Source organism: Bos taurus, chromosome 15 (genome assembly GCF_002263795.3).
Source record: "Bos taurus isolate L1 Dominette 01449 registration number 42190680 breed Hereford chromosome 15, ARS-UCD2.0, whole genome shotgun sequence".
NCBI classification, from domain to species: Eukaryota; Metazoa; Chordata; class Mammalia; order Artiodactyla; family Bovidae; genus Bos; species Bos taurus.
In genome coordinates this window covers 53,351,614-53,367,471 of record NC_037342.1, presented here as the reverse complement: position 1 = coordinate 53,367,471, position 15,858 = coordinate 53,351,614, and the positions used below count along the sequence as shown (strand labels likewise).

The window sequence follows — 15,858 nt, the reverse complement described above, 5'->3', positions numbered from 1 at the left end:
CACTATGAACAAAGCTAGTGGAGGTGATGGAATTCCAGTTGAGCTATTTCAAATCCTGAAAGATGATGCTGTCAAAGTGCTGCACTCAATACGCCAGCAAATTTGGAAAACTCAGCAGTGGCCACAGGACTGTAAAAGGTCCGTTTTCATTCCAATCCCAAAGAAACGCAATGCCAAAGAAAGCTCAAATTACCGCACAATTGCACTCATCTCACATGCTAGTAATGTTCAAAATTCTCCAAGCAAGGCTTCAGCAATACATGAACCGTGAACTTTCAGGTGTTCAAGCTGAATTTAAAAAAGGCAGAGGAACCAGAGATCAAATTGCCAACATCCGCTGGATCATCAAAAAAGCAAGAGAGTTCCAGAAAAACATCTATTTCTGCTTTATTGACTATGCCAAAGCCTTTGACTGTGTGGATCACAATACACTGTGGAAAATTCTGAAAGAGATGGGAATACCAGACCACCTGATCTGCCTCTTGAGAAACCTGTATGCAGGTCAGAAAGCAAGTTAGAACTGGACATGGAACAACAGACTGGTTCCAAATAGGAAAAGGAGTACGTCAAGGCTGTATATTGTCACCCTGCTTATTTAACTTCTATGCAGAGTACATCATGAGAAACACTCGGCTAGAGGAAGTACAAGCCTGAATCAAGATTGCCGGGAGAAATATCAATAACTTCAGATATGCACATGACACCACTCTTATGGCAGAAAGTGAAGAGGAACTAAAAAACCTCTTGATGAAAGTGAAAGAGGAGAGTGAAAAAGTTGGCTTAAATCTCAACATTCAGAAAATGAAGATCATGGCATCTGGTCCCATCACTTCATGGGAAACAGATGGGGAAACAGGGGAAACAATGGTTGACTTTATTTTTCTGGGCTCCAAAATCACTGCAGATGGTGACTGCAGCCATGAAATTAAAAGACGCTTACTCCTTGGAAGGAAAGTTATGACCAACCTAGACAGCATATTAAAAAGCAGAGACATTACTTTGCCACCAAAGGTCCGTCTAGTCAAGGCTATGGTTTTTCCAGTGGTCATGTATGGATGTGAGAGTTGGACTGTGAAGAAAGCTGAGCACCGAAGAACTGATGCTTTTGAACTGGTGTTGGAGAAGACTCTTGAGAGTCCTTGGACTGCAAGGAGATCCAACCAGTCCATTCTAAAGGAGATCAGTCCTGGGTGTTCTTTGGAAGGACTGATGCTGAAGCTGAAACTCCAATACTTTGGCCACCTCATGCAAAGAGTTGACTCATTGGAAAAGACTCTGATGCTCGGAGGGATTGGGGGCAGGAGGAGAAGGGGACGACAGAGGATGAGATGGCTGGATGGCATCACTGACTCAATGGACATGAGTATGAGTAAACTCCAGGAGTTGGTGATGGACAGGGAGGCCTGGTGTGCTGCAATTCATGGGTTTGCAAAGAGTCGGACACGAATGAGCGACTGAACTGAACTGAACTGAATAAATATTAGTAAAAAGCAGAGCAAATTTCATATTTCTATACGGGTTTCTAACAAGTTTAATCAATTCAGTTCTCAGAACTGAAGTATCTTCTATTACTTGGAGGCAGCATATACTATTTCAAAGAAAGTATATTAGAGTTTGAAAAGAATGGCCCAAGTGCTGAAAATGTAACTTGGTTTCTGAAATAAAAGCATCTTTCCTACATTTGTAAGCAAGAAACCTCAATCAATCAACTGAAATGGTGCTTCATTTGTTCTCAGTATTTTCAAAGATTATGAAAGACCTGGTGCTTACTACAAAAAATTAAAATTATGAATATATATATATATATCCAAATTCAACAACCTTAATTAAATGGCCTGGGCAAGTAAAAAACTTCAAACTGATTAAAGCACACTTTAGAGCTACTTAGGAATTACATATTACAAACAGAACACTACTTTTAGTTTATTTTTTCATTAGAAAAATTTAGAAACACACAAAATCTTACCTCTGCTTGTTAATTAAATAATAACACTAATCCTTTAATTAAATATAGAATATGTATCTAAAAGTATTAGAAAAGACCAATTGTATAACAACTAAGATCAAAAATGTCTATTTTTCTATTAAAAATAACAATTTCTGCTTTTCACAGTTGACAACCATGTTACAACATCACAAGGTTCAACTTGCCTGGCAGAGTTTAAAGTGCAGTGTTACATTTTTAATGAATTATAATATTCACTGTGCATTTATTTTATACCAGGGATTATGTTAATCACTCATATGCACCATCTCTTTTTTTTTTTTTTTTTTTGCACCATCTCTTTTAATACTACTATCCCCATTTTACACATGAGGAAATAAAGACTCAGAAAAGTTAAGCAACTTTAAAAGGCTTCACAGGCTGTGAAGTGGAAGAATTAAGATTTAAACCAAGATTTGTATGTCTCCAAATCCTAAGCTTAACCACTCTACTATACTGCCTCCCTTACTATCATGTTTCCATATACTAGTAGTAATAAACAAGCCAGGGACTTAAGCTAACAAAAGATTATCCTTTATAGCAGATCTTTATACAAAGCTGCTCTATTAGTGTCCTAATGATTCTTTGCAGTAAGCATCAGGTGATGTTCAGTCAAGTCTTCCTTTCATATCTTGTTTGCCAAACTTACCTAGGCAACAAAGGACCATGTTCACTTTTGATACTATCTTCTGCTTTTCTTATTTAGTCACCAGTTGTGAAACTACTAAAGATCACAAATGCAGGTAATAATTCTTTATTCTGTTTTTTACATGATAATCTCAGAACTAGGAAGACTGTAGAAAAGGAGTCACACAGAGCAATCTGGAAGTCAACTGGGTAAAGACAATGACCCACACATGCTGCTAAGTTACTGGAGATTAATCTTGATTTTGGCTCCATATTTTTTAAGAACTGGTGGTGGTGGTTTGTTTAGTCGCTAAGTTGTGTTCGACTCTTTGCTACTCCATGGACTATAGCCTGCCAGTCTCCTCTGTCCATGGGATTCTCCAGGCAAGAATACTGGAGTGGGTTGCCATTTCCTTCTCCAGGGGATCTTCACAACCCAAGAATCGAACCTGGGTCTCCTGCATTGCAGGCAGATTCTTTACCAACTGAGCTATGAGGGAAGCACTTTTTAAGAATGACCAAGCCCAAACCAGTCACCTAAACAGAACTAACTGGAGAGGAGTTATTCAAGACCTGACAGACATTAGCCTGGATCTGACTAACTTTTGCAATTTCCCCTAAAAGTTTATTTCTGTTCAATCGAATTAAAAAAAAACCTCTCAAGGAAAAAGAGTCAGGGTTGTTATACTCTAGAGAAGCCCCCACCCTAAAACTTTTCTTTTAAAAGAATGAAACAATTATACGAATAAAAGCTTAATTTACATCAGTGAACACACTATATAGTTCACTCTGAGCGACATGCATGATTCTTAAGGAGAACTGGGAGACTTAGGATTCAAGTGGAGGGCACAGTCCATAACTGCAGTAACCCAAAGGTATTCTGAAGTTGAGCATGCACTGATGCTGAATATACATCCTGTTAAGTTCAACATGCAGGGCCATGCCTTGTTTCACTGGAAAGTTGTCCCGTGCCTCACATCTTCAAGGTGGCCAGATCTGAGGTGAATCCCTCAGTGTTCCTCTAGACTCCCCAACTGTGCAGGTCACTTTGATGCTTCATTCCTGTCAGTTCTTTGGCCTGAATGTGAGGAAAGCTCTAAATATCCCTTCTATCCCCTCTCCACACCCATGTACTTGAGTCTAAGAAGAAAATTCATTTATTTGCCAAGGTTAACATATGCGTTTGCTAGACGATCTATATGTAATCTGACAAACCATTATAAAGAAAAATACTAAAACTTAAAAAAATCAACACACAAGTTATTTATAATATAGTCAGATACACAAGGCAAAAACACTGGATTAAATACCATTAAGTATAGGGTGATATATAACAAATTCTCAAATGGGTGGTGTAGGTGACGTGTATTATGGTCCCAAAGGAGGGATCAAGGTAAGAAATTACTTGAGGATGTTTTTACAGTTTCAAAAATATCCAAACCCATAAAAATTAGAATGACATTTTATCACTTTTTTTTTTTAACATTCCTAATTAAGGATAAAATGTCTAAATATCTTTTTTTCCCAACAAACCAACCAATCATTTAAAGAGAGAAGATGTTCTCACTGTATCTCTACAATATGATATCAGCAGGTTAGGACCAAGGTCTGACTCATGTCTGGTGAGGCAGCCATTTGCAACCCAGCTTTAATCTCAACTCAGCCAAAGGACTAAGGAAAACCAGTGGGCACACCTCTCTTTTTTCCCAGCACACAGTAGATGATCTCCTGTGGAAAACAGGAGATCATCTACTCCTTTTTTTAATCTTATCAATTGTGGAAAACAACTATCTATGTAGGGCAGTTAGTTCTAGATAGCAATAACAAAACTGGGTAGGAAAGGAATTTTTAATCCCTGGGGAAATACCACTTCACTTAAATAGCCAGTTAGATAAATTATTTCTGTTTTTGTGGATTACTAGATTCTGTCTTTTTGGTGCTTCATTTCTGGGGATCTAATTACAGAAGGCTTTAGGAAAAATCACTCTTCATACCTCCTTTGTGACCTTTGAAGGTCACCACACAGCTAGCATCTTCAGCTGACCATATCTTCAGCTGGGCATCCATTCCCCCACTCAGAACCACAAGGCCTGATGGGAAAAACCTGCAACAATTCACATCAAACACATGTCCTTCCAATACTCTCTGGAAAAACAAAAGAGAATTCCATGCTAGTTCTCTTGTTCATCCCTCGATGTCCTCTTACCTCCCATATCCTTGGTCCCTTAAATGATACATCTATATACTGTATTTTAAGACAAAAGAGATCCAAAGAATCTGTTTAGTTCATCTGTCTACCAGGTAATGTTCTAGGAGCTGTTGGCTCCCTTTCCTGGACTTTGACTGTAGATGTTGTGAATTTGACCTCCAGAGCTCTCGCAGCTATCCATAACTCTATTTCTACACATAAGGAGCTGAGGAGGTTTGAGGGCTCTTTTACTTAAAATCCTCTGTACAGGTTGAGGGGCTCAGCCATACAGTCAGTGTAACAGCTACTCTGTCTTAGAAATGTATCACTGAAGGCAGTTCATATCAAGGGACCATCCAGACATTCACTAGCCAGGCTCTCCCACTGTTTCAGCCCCAATTTGTTCTGGCAAATCATCAAACTTGAGCCTGGGTCTCATATTAACAAGTGGAAGAACAAAGACCAATCAAAGTGTAGTGTTCCTACATTTTCAGAATGGGCCACTCTTCTTTCCATGGCCCAGTCTAAGGTTTCTCAGACCACCCTAAAAGTGTATCCAAAGCCTTTACTCTGAGCTCTCCATTGGAAGCCTGCCAGATCTTCATGCTCCCATCAGCGCTAGATGACACACCAAGGCCTCCTCCGCTGGAAATGTCCAGGCATGTTATCTGTTCAAAAGACAAAACCAGTGTTGTAACCAGTGTTACAAATAATGAAATGCTCTTCTTTCCTTGAAATGTTATAAACCTCTCTCAGTTCAAACTCCTCTAAGACTTCTTCAAGCCTGTGCTTCCCAACCCAAAGAACATGTATTTAATATGAAGGCTGAGTTATAGTCACTGATCTCCCAACAAGGCTAGAGCCAAAACTCTTTATTTCTCAAAACAAAAAGATATTCTTGTAGTCATATATAACCTCCTGCAGTTTATATAACTGTAAAGTCCCTTATTCCCATATCATTTCCATAGTTTCCACCTTTTGCTATGTTACTTTAAAATAAAGATACCTCTCCTGATTCTTAGGAACCCACTTACACAAAAGACAGACTTCCAAGATGCACCAGAAGGATTCAAAGAAAAGCAAAGATGCTTCCAATTCACTACTTCACACTACCTCTGTAAAACCTTAATTGTGTTTGTGTATTTCAGAACAAGTAACAGAAAATTCAAATTGCCAACATCCGCTGGATCATCAAAAAGCAAGAGTTCCAGAAAAACATCTATTTCTGCTTTATTGACTACGGCAAAGTCTTTGACTGTGTGGATCACAAGAAAACTGTGGAAAATTCTGAAAGAGATGGGAATACCAGACCACCTGACCTGCCTCTTGAGAAACCTGTATGCAGGTCAGGAAGCAACAGTTAGAACTGGACATGGAACAACAGACTGGTTCCAAATAGGAAAAGGAGTACGTCAAGGCTGTATATTGTCACCCTGCTTATTTAACTTATATGCAGAGTACATCATGAGAAATGCTGGGCTGGAAGAAGCACAAGCTGGAATCAAGATTGCTGGGAGAAATATCAATAACCTCAGCTATGCAGATGACACCACCCTTATGACAGGAAGTAAAGAAGAACTAAAGAGCCTCCTAAAAAAAAAAATAAATAAATAAATAAAAAATAAAAATAAAAATAAAGAGCCTCCTGATGAAAGTGAAAGAGGAGAGTGAAAAAGTTGGCTTAAAGCTCAACATTCAGAAAATGAAGATCATGGCATCCGGTCCCATCACTTCACGGCAGATAGATGGGGAAACAGTGGAAACAGTGTCAGACTTTCTTTTTCTGGGCTCCAAAATCACTGCAGATGGTGACTGCAGCCATGAAATTAAAAGACACTTACTCCTTGGAAGGAAAGTTATGACCAACCTAGACAGCATATTAAAAAGCAGAGACATTACTTTGGCAACAAAGGTCCGTCTAGTCAAGGCTATGGTTTTTCCAGTGGTCATGTATGGATGTGAGAGTTGGACTGTGAAGAAGGCTGAGCGCCGAAGAATTGATGCTTTTGAACTGTGGTGTTGGAGAAGACTCTTGAGAGTCCCTTGGACTACAAGGAGATCCAACCAGTCCATCCTAAAGGAAACCAGTCCTGAATATTCATTGGAAGGACTGATGCTGAAGCTGAAACTCCAATACTTTGGCCACCTGATGCAGACAGCTGACTCATTTGAAAAGACCCTGATGCTGGGAAAGATGGAGGGCAGGAGGCAAAGGGCACGAAAGAGGATAAGATGGTTGGATGGCATCACCGACACAACGGACATGGGTTTGGGTGGACTCTAGAAGTTGGTGATGGACAGGGAGGCCTGGCGTGCTGCGGTTCACGGGATCACGAGGAGTCGGACACGACTGAGCGACTGAACTGAAAATTCTCAGATTCACTTACGCAATTTCAGTATTAGGAATCACTTCATGAATAAGCCATGATTAGAATGCCAAGTCTTTTTCATATACATGCATATGTATTATCCCCTTGATATTAAAAAACGCTCAGTTGCAAATATTCCAGAAATGTAAGACTGAGATATATAATTCCAGGCATATTCCCAGCAACTACGATTCTCATATGACCTAAATTATTTTTTAAAAAGTAGGAATTTGGGCTTTAATTATTCAACTTTCCAGTTTACATTTCTATGCCAATTAAGCCATAATGAATAGGTGTGGCAAAACTAAAGGGATTATATAGGTCAGCTCTAACACTAAGATTTTCTCTTCTTTATTTTGATTCCTCAATAAAAGGACTGTTAACTGTAGTTCTAATTTAAGGATTACGACAACAATTAACATTTATATCACAATTCATCATTTTTAAAACATTTTCAAATACACTGAATCATTTGATCCTCATAATAATCCCATTCTGCCCGTAGCTTCTCATTGGTGGATTCTGCTTTCACACTCATGTCTAGGAGACATTTCTCAGATCTTTCTTTTCCCACCACTAGCACCTTAATCCTTGACCTGACAGTGACTAGCAGTACTGTCGATTTCAACTCTGTTCTGGCTTCCCAACTACATGATGAGCTTTATAAGTGTCAGAACCATGTCCAGCACCACTTTCTTACTCAAATCATAGGCTATGTACATAGTAACTATTCAACAAATACCTAATACCAGTTTGGGAATAAGGATGAAGCACCTCATCAACAGAGAAGAAAGTAAAGCCATCTGACCTATATCAAGGAGACCAACTACTGTCCCCATTCATAGAGTCTCAGAAACAAAACATATTTAACACTTGCCTACTCACTCTGAAATCAATTTAATCCCTAAAGTGACACAGCCAAACATCTTTCCTGACTCATGTGGCACTTATCTTTGGCTTTATAAAAGACACCTGAAATTTAACCTGTCCAAACACAACCCTTATTTTCCCCTGAAAGTGAAAGTTGCTCAGTCATGTCTGACTCTTTGCGACCCCATGGACTATACAGTATGGAATTCTCCAGGCCAGAATACTGGAGTGGGTAGCCTTTCCCTTCTCCAGGGGATCTTCTCAACCCAGGGATTGAACCCAGGTCTCCTGCATTGAGGGGAGTCTTTACCAGCTGAGCTACAAGGGAAGCCCTCTATTCCTTACCAATGCAACTACTTGTCCCCCACTTAGTAAATGACACCAGAATTTACCCAATTCTCAGGCCAAATCTTTGGGATTATCCCAACTCCTCATTTTCTCTCTCTCATATCCAAGTCATTGACAAACCCTATATGGTCCCACACCCTAGAATATGGGCTCTACACCACCGTTCTATTCATTGCTATAGCTTCAGTGCCCAGAAGAGTATCTGGAATACAGTAGGTGATTAGTAAATGGGTGAACCACCTAATAATGAGTTCAAATAAGAGAAAGAGAATAAGAAATAGAAGAAAAATTAATGTGTGTGTGTGTGTTTTAAATGACCTATTCCACAAAAGGTAAGTGGTTCTCCAAACACCTGAAGGAGTTCACCATTTCCTCCTCTCGAGGTCTTCAGTTCTATATTTGTATATTACAGTGGCTGTCAACAAGGAGCAATCTGTTTCTGGGGGGACATGTGGTGATGCATAAACATTTTTAGTTGTCACAACTGGGGGCACTACCTAATCGACCACTTGTAGGTAGAGGCCAGGGATGCCGCTAAACATCCTACAGTGCACAGAATAGCCTCCTATGAAAAAGAATTATCTAGCTTAAAATGTCAATACTGCCAAGGTTGAGAAACTCTGACATACTGTTTGGTACCCTCTCAGTTAATAAACTTTCCCTGGAGGGGATGGGGACATTGTGTTATCATCTCAGTTATAGATCTTTGAGGCCCTAGTTCCTCGACCTAAAAGGTAATTAAGTCTGAACTATCCATTTCTTCCAAAGTGACAGAACACTGAAAAGTAGATTATAGATCATACCAGCTGTCTCCTTCCTCCAAATTTTTATTAAAGGAGGAAAGAGAATTAACATTTACTGAACAGCTATTATATGCCAAACATGTAACAGACACTATTCTCATATAATCCACCCAAAAATCTTTTAAGCATTAGTAAGAAACCAGATGGGACCCGGGAGTTGGTAATGGATAGGGAGGCCTGGCGTGCTGTGATCCATGGGGTTGCAAAGAGTCGGACACGACTGAGCGACTGAACTGAACTGAAGAAATCAGATGAGAAACCTGAGGTTTAAGAGGTAGTTAAGTAACTTCCCTAAGGTGACAGAGTAGAGCCAGGATACAAACCTAAGTCAGAGTCTAAAGTTAAACATCTATTCCTTAGTTACAGGAAAAGAATAGACAGATCAATGGAGTAATAATAAATACTGGATATAGATGACAATTCACGTCCTTGAAATAAAGGATGGATTATTTTGTAGTACTGTAACATGCTAATCATTTCAAAAAGAATTGTTACAAACACTGTAAATCAAATGTACTTCAATAAAATAATTTAAAAAAAGTAAATTAGACCCCTACTTCAAATCAAGTAACAAAAATAAAGTTTGAAATGCAAAAAATAAAACATAAAAATTCAAAAATTATCATATTTATAATTGTATTTAACAAACACTATTTATATTGTGTTTGCCAGGTTCCAGGCCCAATTCTAATTGTTTCAATCCTCACAACAACCCTAAGAGATAAATACTTTTACTCCCACTTTACAGATAAGGAATCTACAGCACAGGAAGGTTAAACAATTGGCCTGAGGTCACACAGTTTAAGTGGCAGAACCGAAATTCAAATCCAGGGGATCAAATCCAATGAGCCTGACTCTAGAGTCCCTGCTCTTACCCATTACACTGTGTAATTTAAAGTGTGTGTGTGTATATATATATATATAAAATCACAGACTACCCTAAGCAGGATCCCAAAGGCAGTCATTATAAATTGGTAGGTTTTATTATCTAGAAAATTAAGTATTTTATATATCAAGACACCATAAACAAATAACAATGAATGATAAACTAGAAAAAACTATCTGCAAAATACATGGCAAAAGATCAATACCCTTAATATAAGAAGAGTTCTTATCAATAAAGAAAAAAATTCACACTTAGAAAAATGGGCAAATGACATGAAGAATGGTCAATAAATATATGAAAAAGTGGTCAATTCATAATTAATCAAAGGAAATGTAAATTCAAATAGCAATGAAACATCATCCCTCAATGGTAAAACTTTAAAAAATTTGAAGAGCCAGCATTAGCAGAGAATGTCAGGTCAGACTGGCACAAAAGCGATACAGTAAAAAAAAGTCTTTAGGCAATTGATAGGGCCCAGTTGTAGGTCAATCAATCAGAAAATCCAGTACAAGTAGAAAATAATAAAAAAAGGATATAAAAATACCCCTACATTTTATTTTAACTCAAATACTAATCTTTTCATGAGTCCACTAATTACTATAAAGACTTGACTTTCTTGTAAAAAACTATAACCAGGGGCTTCCCTGGTAGCTCAGTGGTTAAGAATCTGTCTGCTAATGCAGGAGACACAGATTCAATCCCTGACCTGGGAAGATCCCACATGCCTGGGAGCGACTAAGCCAGTGCACCACAACTGCTGAGTCCTCTCTCTGGAGTCCAGGAGCCACAACTACTGAAGCATTAGCACCCTAGAGCCCATGCTCTGCAGCAAGAGAAGACTCCTCAGTGAGAAGCCCGTGCATCGCAACTAGAGAGTAGTCCTCGCTTGCTGCAACTAGGGAAAAGCCTGAGAAGCAAAAAAAAAAAAAAAGACCCAGCACAGCCAAAAATAAATAAATGAATTTAAAAAAATTAAAAAAAAAAAAAAACTATAACCAAACGGTACACAACTTCTAGTTTCTTGAAAGCAAAGCAAATCTTTAGTCACACTTACAAAGCAATCTAAGAGCAAAAACTTATCCAGGTTTTTTTAAAGAAATCTTTTCCCTAATACTGTACTACATTTATTTTGTCCAAACTACCAAAATAGCAGGTTTAAAAAACTCTTCTTGGGAATTCCTGGCAGTCTAGTGATTAGGACTCCACTCCAGGGGGCACAGGTTCAGTCCCCAGGTGAAGAACTAAGATTTTGCACAAGCTGTGTGACATAGCCAAAAAAAATCCTCTTCTGTATCAAGTCTCTATAAAGCAATCAAACTTAGTTTCCAAAGACATAGTCACTCTGCCTTTCACACTTATATTTCACTGGCTTAACATATTTAATTAACATAATTTCAAAAACAGTACAACAGACATTGTAACTGACCCTTGGTAAGCATTCAACTTAGAGGGTAGTGTCAGCATGCAAACCTCAAAGACCTTACAAGCTGCAAATGTGCTGTGAGCATGAATCAGATTGGTTTACAAAGGAAATGCAGAGCAATAGTTTACTCAATAAATCAGTTAAGTGGAAGCCAGGTAGAACATACCAAAAGCCTTATGATGTACATTCCCTGTGACTCAACAACTCTACTTTTATAAATGTACTCTAATTTTTTCTTACCTTTGTGAGTAAAGGGTTAGCTTAAGTATATCATCAAAACTATGAAGTCAGAAAATTAGAAATAAATGAATGCCCAGTAACGTAAGATGAGAAAAATAAATTATAGTAAAGTCATACAGTGGAATACTATGTGACTCTTAAAATAATACACATAAAGTAAACACAGAATGATGTACATATTAAGAAATAAAAAGTAACTGATAAAACAGCATATACTATAAAAACCTATTATGGTAAAATATTTAAAGAAAAAAGATTGGATCAAGGAAAATAATGATATGGAAAGTATGGTGCTGGCACATATCAGGCAATCAATAAATGTTAGCTATTACAAATATGATTATTATTAATTTTACTTTTAAAAATTGAGATATAGTTAACAGACAATATTAGAAAGTTACAGGTATACAAAGTGATTCACAATATTTTAAAGGTTATATTCTATTTACAGTTATAAAATACTGACTATAGTCCCTGTGTTGTACAATATATTCTTGTAGCTTATTTATTTTATACATAATGGTTTGAGCCTCTTAATCCCCTACCCCTACCTTGGCCCTCCTCACTTCCCTCCCCCTATTTATATCCATTAGTTTCTAAATCTGCAAGTTTGTTTCCTTTTTGTTATATTCACTAGTTTGTTTTATTTTTTAGATTCCACATCATATAGTGTTTGTCTTTTTCTGTTTAACGTATTTCACTTAGCATACCCTCCAAGTCCATCCACGTTGTTGCAAGTGGCAAAACCACTGATTATTATTACTAAGTGCCACATAACAAAAGCTCACGTTATCTTCATAGCATAGAAATGAATGATTTTCACTTTCTTTTGTATTTCCTAAATTTTGATCACTAAATATATATTTGTTTCGCAACAGGGTAAAACAGCTATTTTTGAAAATGTATCACACAATAAGAAGCTGTAGGCTTTAATATAATCCACCATTTCTGCTTCCAAAAAGCCTACGGTACTAGAAAGGGCTTTATCACAAAAATCTCTGAAAATTATCCCTCAATATGCTGTTCTTGGAATTTTGAGAAAATGCCTCTTTCTATAGGCAAAGGGAGAGAAATATGAGCAGTAGCAAATTACTCAAACATCAAGTACTATCATCATTATCCAGAAGTAGGTAAGCAGCACTAGAGTAAAGCATACATAAGAAAATTTAAAAAAAAAAAAAGAAAATTTCACACAATTCTTCTCTTTAAGATTACCAGTAATGGCATGCATCGCTTTGAATTATAGTTTTGTCCAGGTATACGCCCAGGAGTGGGACTGATGGATTATATGGTAATTCCACATTTAGTTTTCTAAGGAACCTCCACACTGTTTTCCATAGTGGCTATACTAACTTACATTCCCACCAACAGTGTAGGATTCCCTTTAATAATAAAAAAAAATTATCAGTGAGTGGATTTGTACATTTATTCTAAGGACCCAACTACCAGTTTTGCCAAACATATCACACTTTATTGGCTGTGTTATAACACAAAGTAAATTAAAACCACATTAATTATTAATATGTTTATAGCACTAGACAAGCAGATAAAACAAAAAACTACATGTTATTATGTTTTCTCCTCATTTTATCAAAATACTTACACTCTTTGTATGAATTCTGGAAAAAGTAGTATATGGTGCCAGAAACTTTGAAGATACATTTTCCTTTGGACATGAAACATGAATGCTTTTCTAAACAGAGAAGGAAAGATGAAATCCATCAGTAAAGCTACATCAATAGAACTAAATAAAGCTTCTTATTTTTTTTATTTTTTTTTATAAAGCTTCTTAAAGAAAACATTAGGATGAAAGAAACTCTTACCTTTTAAGTGTACCCTCCCTCTCTAATCCTCTTTCCCCAACCCATAAAACTATCACTCCCCTATAGATAAGCAGTCCTTTTACTGCAGAGAGTTGCAATGTAATTTGAAATTGCTGAGCCATTATGTATTTATGTTGAAGATTCAACCAAAGACAAACCAACAATAAGATACAAATGACAAACACGAGAACATTAATTTCCATTAAGAAAATCCAATACCAGTACTCTCAATCAGCAGTGTGGCAAAAAACAGGACCAACAGCATCAGCCCCCAGGCCTAGGGCCCAAAAGACTTATCTAAAAGTAAACTTGCCGCCTACAAGAACTTTCAGAAAGAATGTTAGACTACTACTACTACTACTACGACTACTACTACTACTAAGTCACTTCAGTCGTGTCCGACTCTGTGTGACTCCATAGACGGCAGCCCACCAGGCTCCCCTGTCCCTGGGATTCTCCAGGCAAGAATACTGGAGTGGGTTGCCATTTCCTTTTCCAATGCACGAAAGTGAAAAGTGAAAGGAAGTCGCTCAGTCGTGTCCGACTTTTAGCGACCCCATGGACTGCAGCCCACCAGGCTCCTCCATCCATGGGATTTTCCAGGCAAGAGTACTGGAGTGGGGTGCCATTGCCTTCTCCGAATGTTAGACTACTGACATGTACAGTTACCAGAGTAAGAAAGTAGGTAAATTATGGTATGCTCATACAATGTGTAGGCCCCGGTCAGGCTTGTGGTGCACAATCCCACCTAGGCTTAAACTGACTATATATGTTCACAGACTGGTCATTACCAAATATCTATCTTATGGTGTCCCATGTGTTCTGCCTAATCATTACCACATATATTTCAGCTACTGTAGCAAGAAACCACTAGTGACATAGTATTAAATTATACCTAGGACCAGACATTAGATTCAAGTGACATGACTTGCTAAAGGCAGACTGTAACCATTTAAGCATGTTGGTGTTTCAAGGCCAAGATATAAAAGGCTTGGTAAACACCTCCTCAAGGATTCTTGCAATACAACAATCCCCTACTCTAATCGGCAGAACACTAACACTGTCCCCTAACTGTGTATCTCCTACATAGAGCTGAGGAGCTGCTCTCACCAAATGGACCCTAATCTGTTATCCCTTATGCCATAGTACTTAAAAGTTTCTGAAAATTCTTCTGGACAATGAAAATGTCTTCAATAATCAAGACTTTCTAAACCTCTTTATGTACAACAAGCACAGTCTTCACAGTTCATGAGAAAGAATAGTTTCAAAGTTATAATATTCTCATAACTGAAAATCAATATTCTCTTATTACAGATCTTCTATTCCTTTAAAAAGACAATCAGGTTATCTATATGGACCATTCTTTCTTAGCCAGCATATCTATGCCTGGCTGCCTGCAGGCCTTTTATTAAATGAGTTTTTGCTTCTAACCGCATGACAAAGCCCATACAGCTGCAAGACAGTTGACCTGGATTTGGAATTGTCTCCTGTACCCGAAACTAAAGTGTCAGCCAAACTTTCCTGGCTAAATATTCATACCAAGAAAAGCACATGAGGAGCTCTAAAAGCTTAGTGTTCGGGCCTCTGTAAGAACTGCGTTTTCTCTCAGAAGACTTTATTTCTTTGGAGTTAATTATATAAAAGATTTCAAGAGATGAGTGGCTTTCTCCTGCTCATCAATCCTGCAAATCACACTTTAATCCATAAACAGACAATGAAGGAAGATAAATGTTGTATTATCTTCCAGCAGTAGAAAATGTTCATGCTGTTAATGAGAAGATTTAAAAGAAAAGCTGCAGGAGGTATCAAAACAGATAAAATTCAGTGTGAAGGGGAAGAGTGAATAGTCCACACTAAGATAAAATTAAAAGTCAAAACTCTTATCTTTTGAGGGGTTAGGTTTTTAAGCATAATGACAGATCTGTTTTAACAGGATAATGCAGCAACATCAAATAGCAAAGTGACTCATGGTAGTTAGGAAACATGAATGTTCAACCATAAGCACTTACTGTCTGACCCAGCAGGTATTCAGCAATAATTAGCAATGACGTTGGAAGGGCCTGAGTACAAAGGGAAGAAAGGAAGTCAGCACCCACGCTGTGAATGGATACTGGCAAACCACCTGGGGAAAATGTAGGCTTGCAAGGTGGTGTTATACTTGAAGTTAATAGAAATGGGTTTCAATTCTGACACAGTCTAGCCAACTTTGATTATTAAGGGTTAATTAACCTCTCTGAGCTGTTTGCTTATCTGCAAAATGGAAATTTAAAATGCTAATCCCACAGGATTGTTACAAT

At 37.8% G+C, this 15,858-nt stretch overlaps 1 protein-coding gene across 2 annotated transcripts in view; it reads right to left on the bottom strand.

Annotated features, from left to right (window-relative positions):
- PAAF1 (proteasomal ATPase associated factor 1) overlaps positions 1 to 15,858 on the bottom strand; it is a 40,312-nt gene that overhangs the window by 17,500 nt on the left and 6,954 nt on the right. Inside the window, exons 4-7 of one of the 2 annotated variants that reach the window (XM_005216223.5) lie at positions 15,571 to 15,621; positions 13,342 to 13,431; positions 5,369 to 5,467; positions 4,606 to 4,756 (exon numbers count right to left, since the gene is read on the bottom strand). In XM_005216223.5, coding sequence (XP_005216280.1) covers positions 4,606 to 4,756; positions 5,369 to 5,467; positions 13,342 to 13,431; positions 15,571 to 15,621 — 391 coding nt within the window. The remainder of the gene's footprint in view (positions 1 to 4,605; positions 4,757 to 5,368; positions 5,468 to 13,341; positions 13,432 to 15,570; positions 15,622 to 15,858) is intronic. The other variant, NM_001075990.1, reaches the window with a different exon arrangement.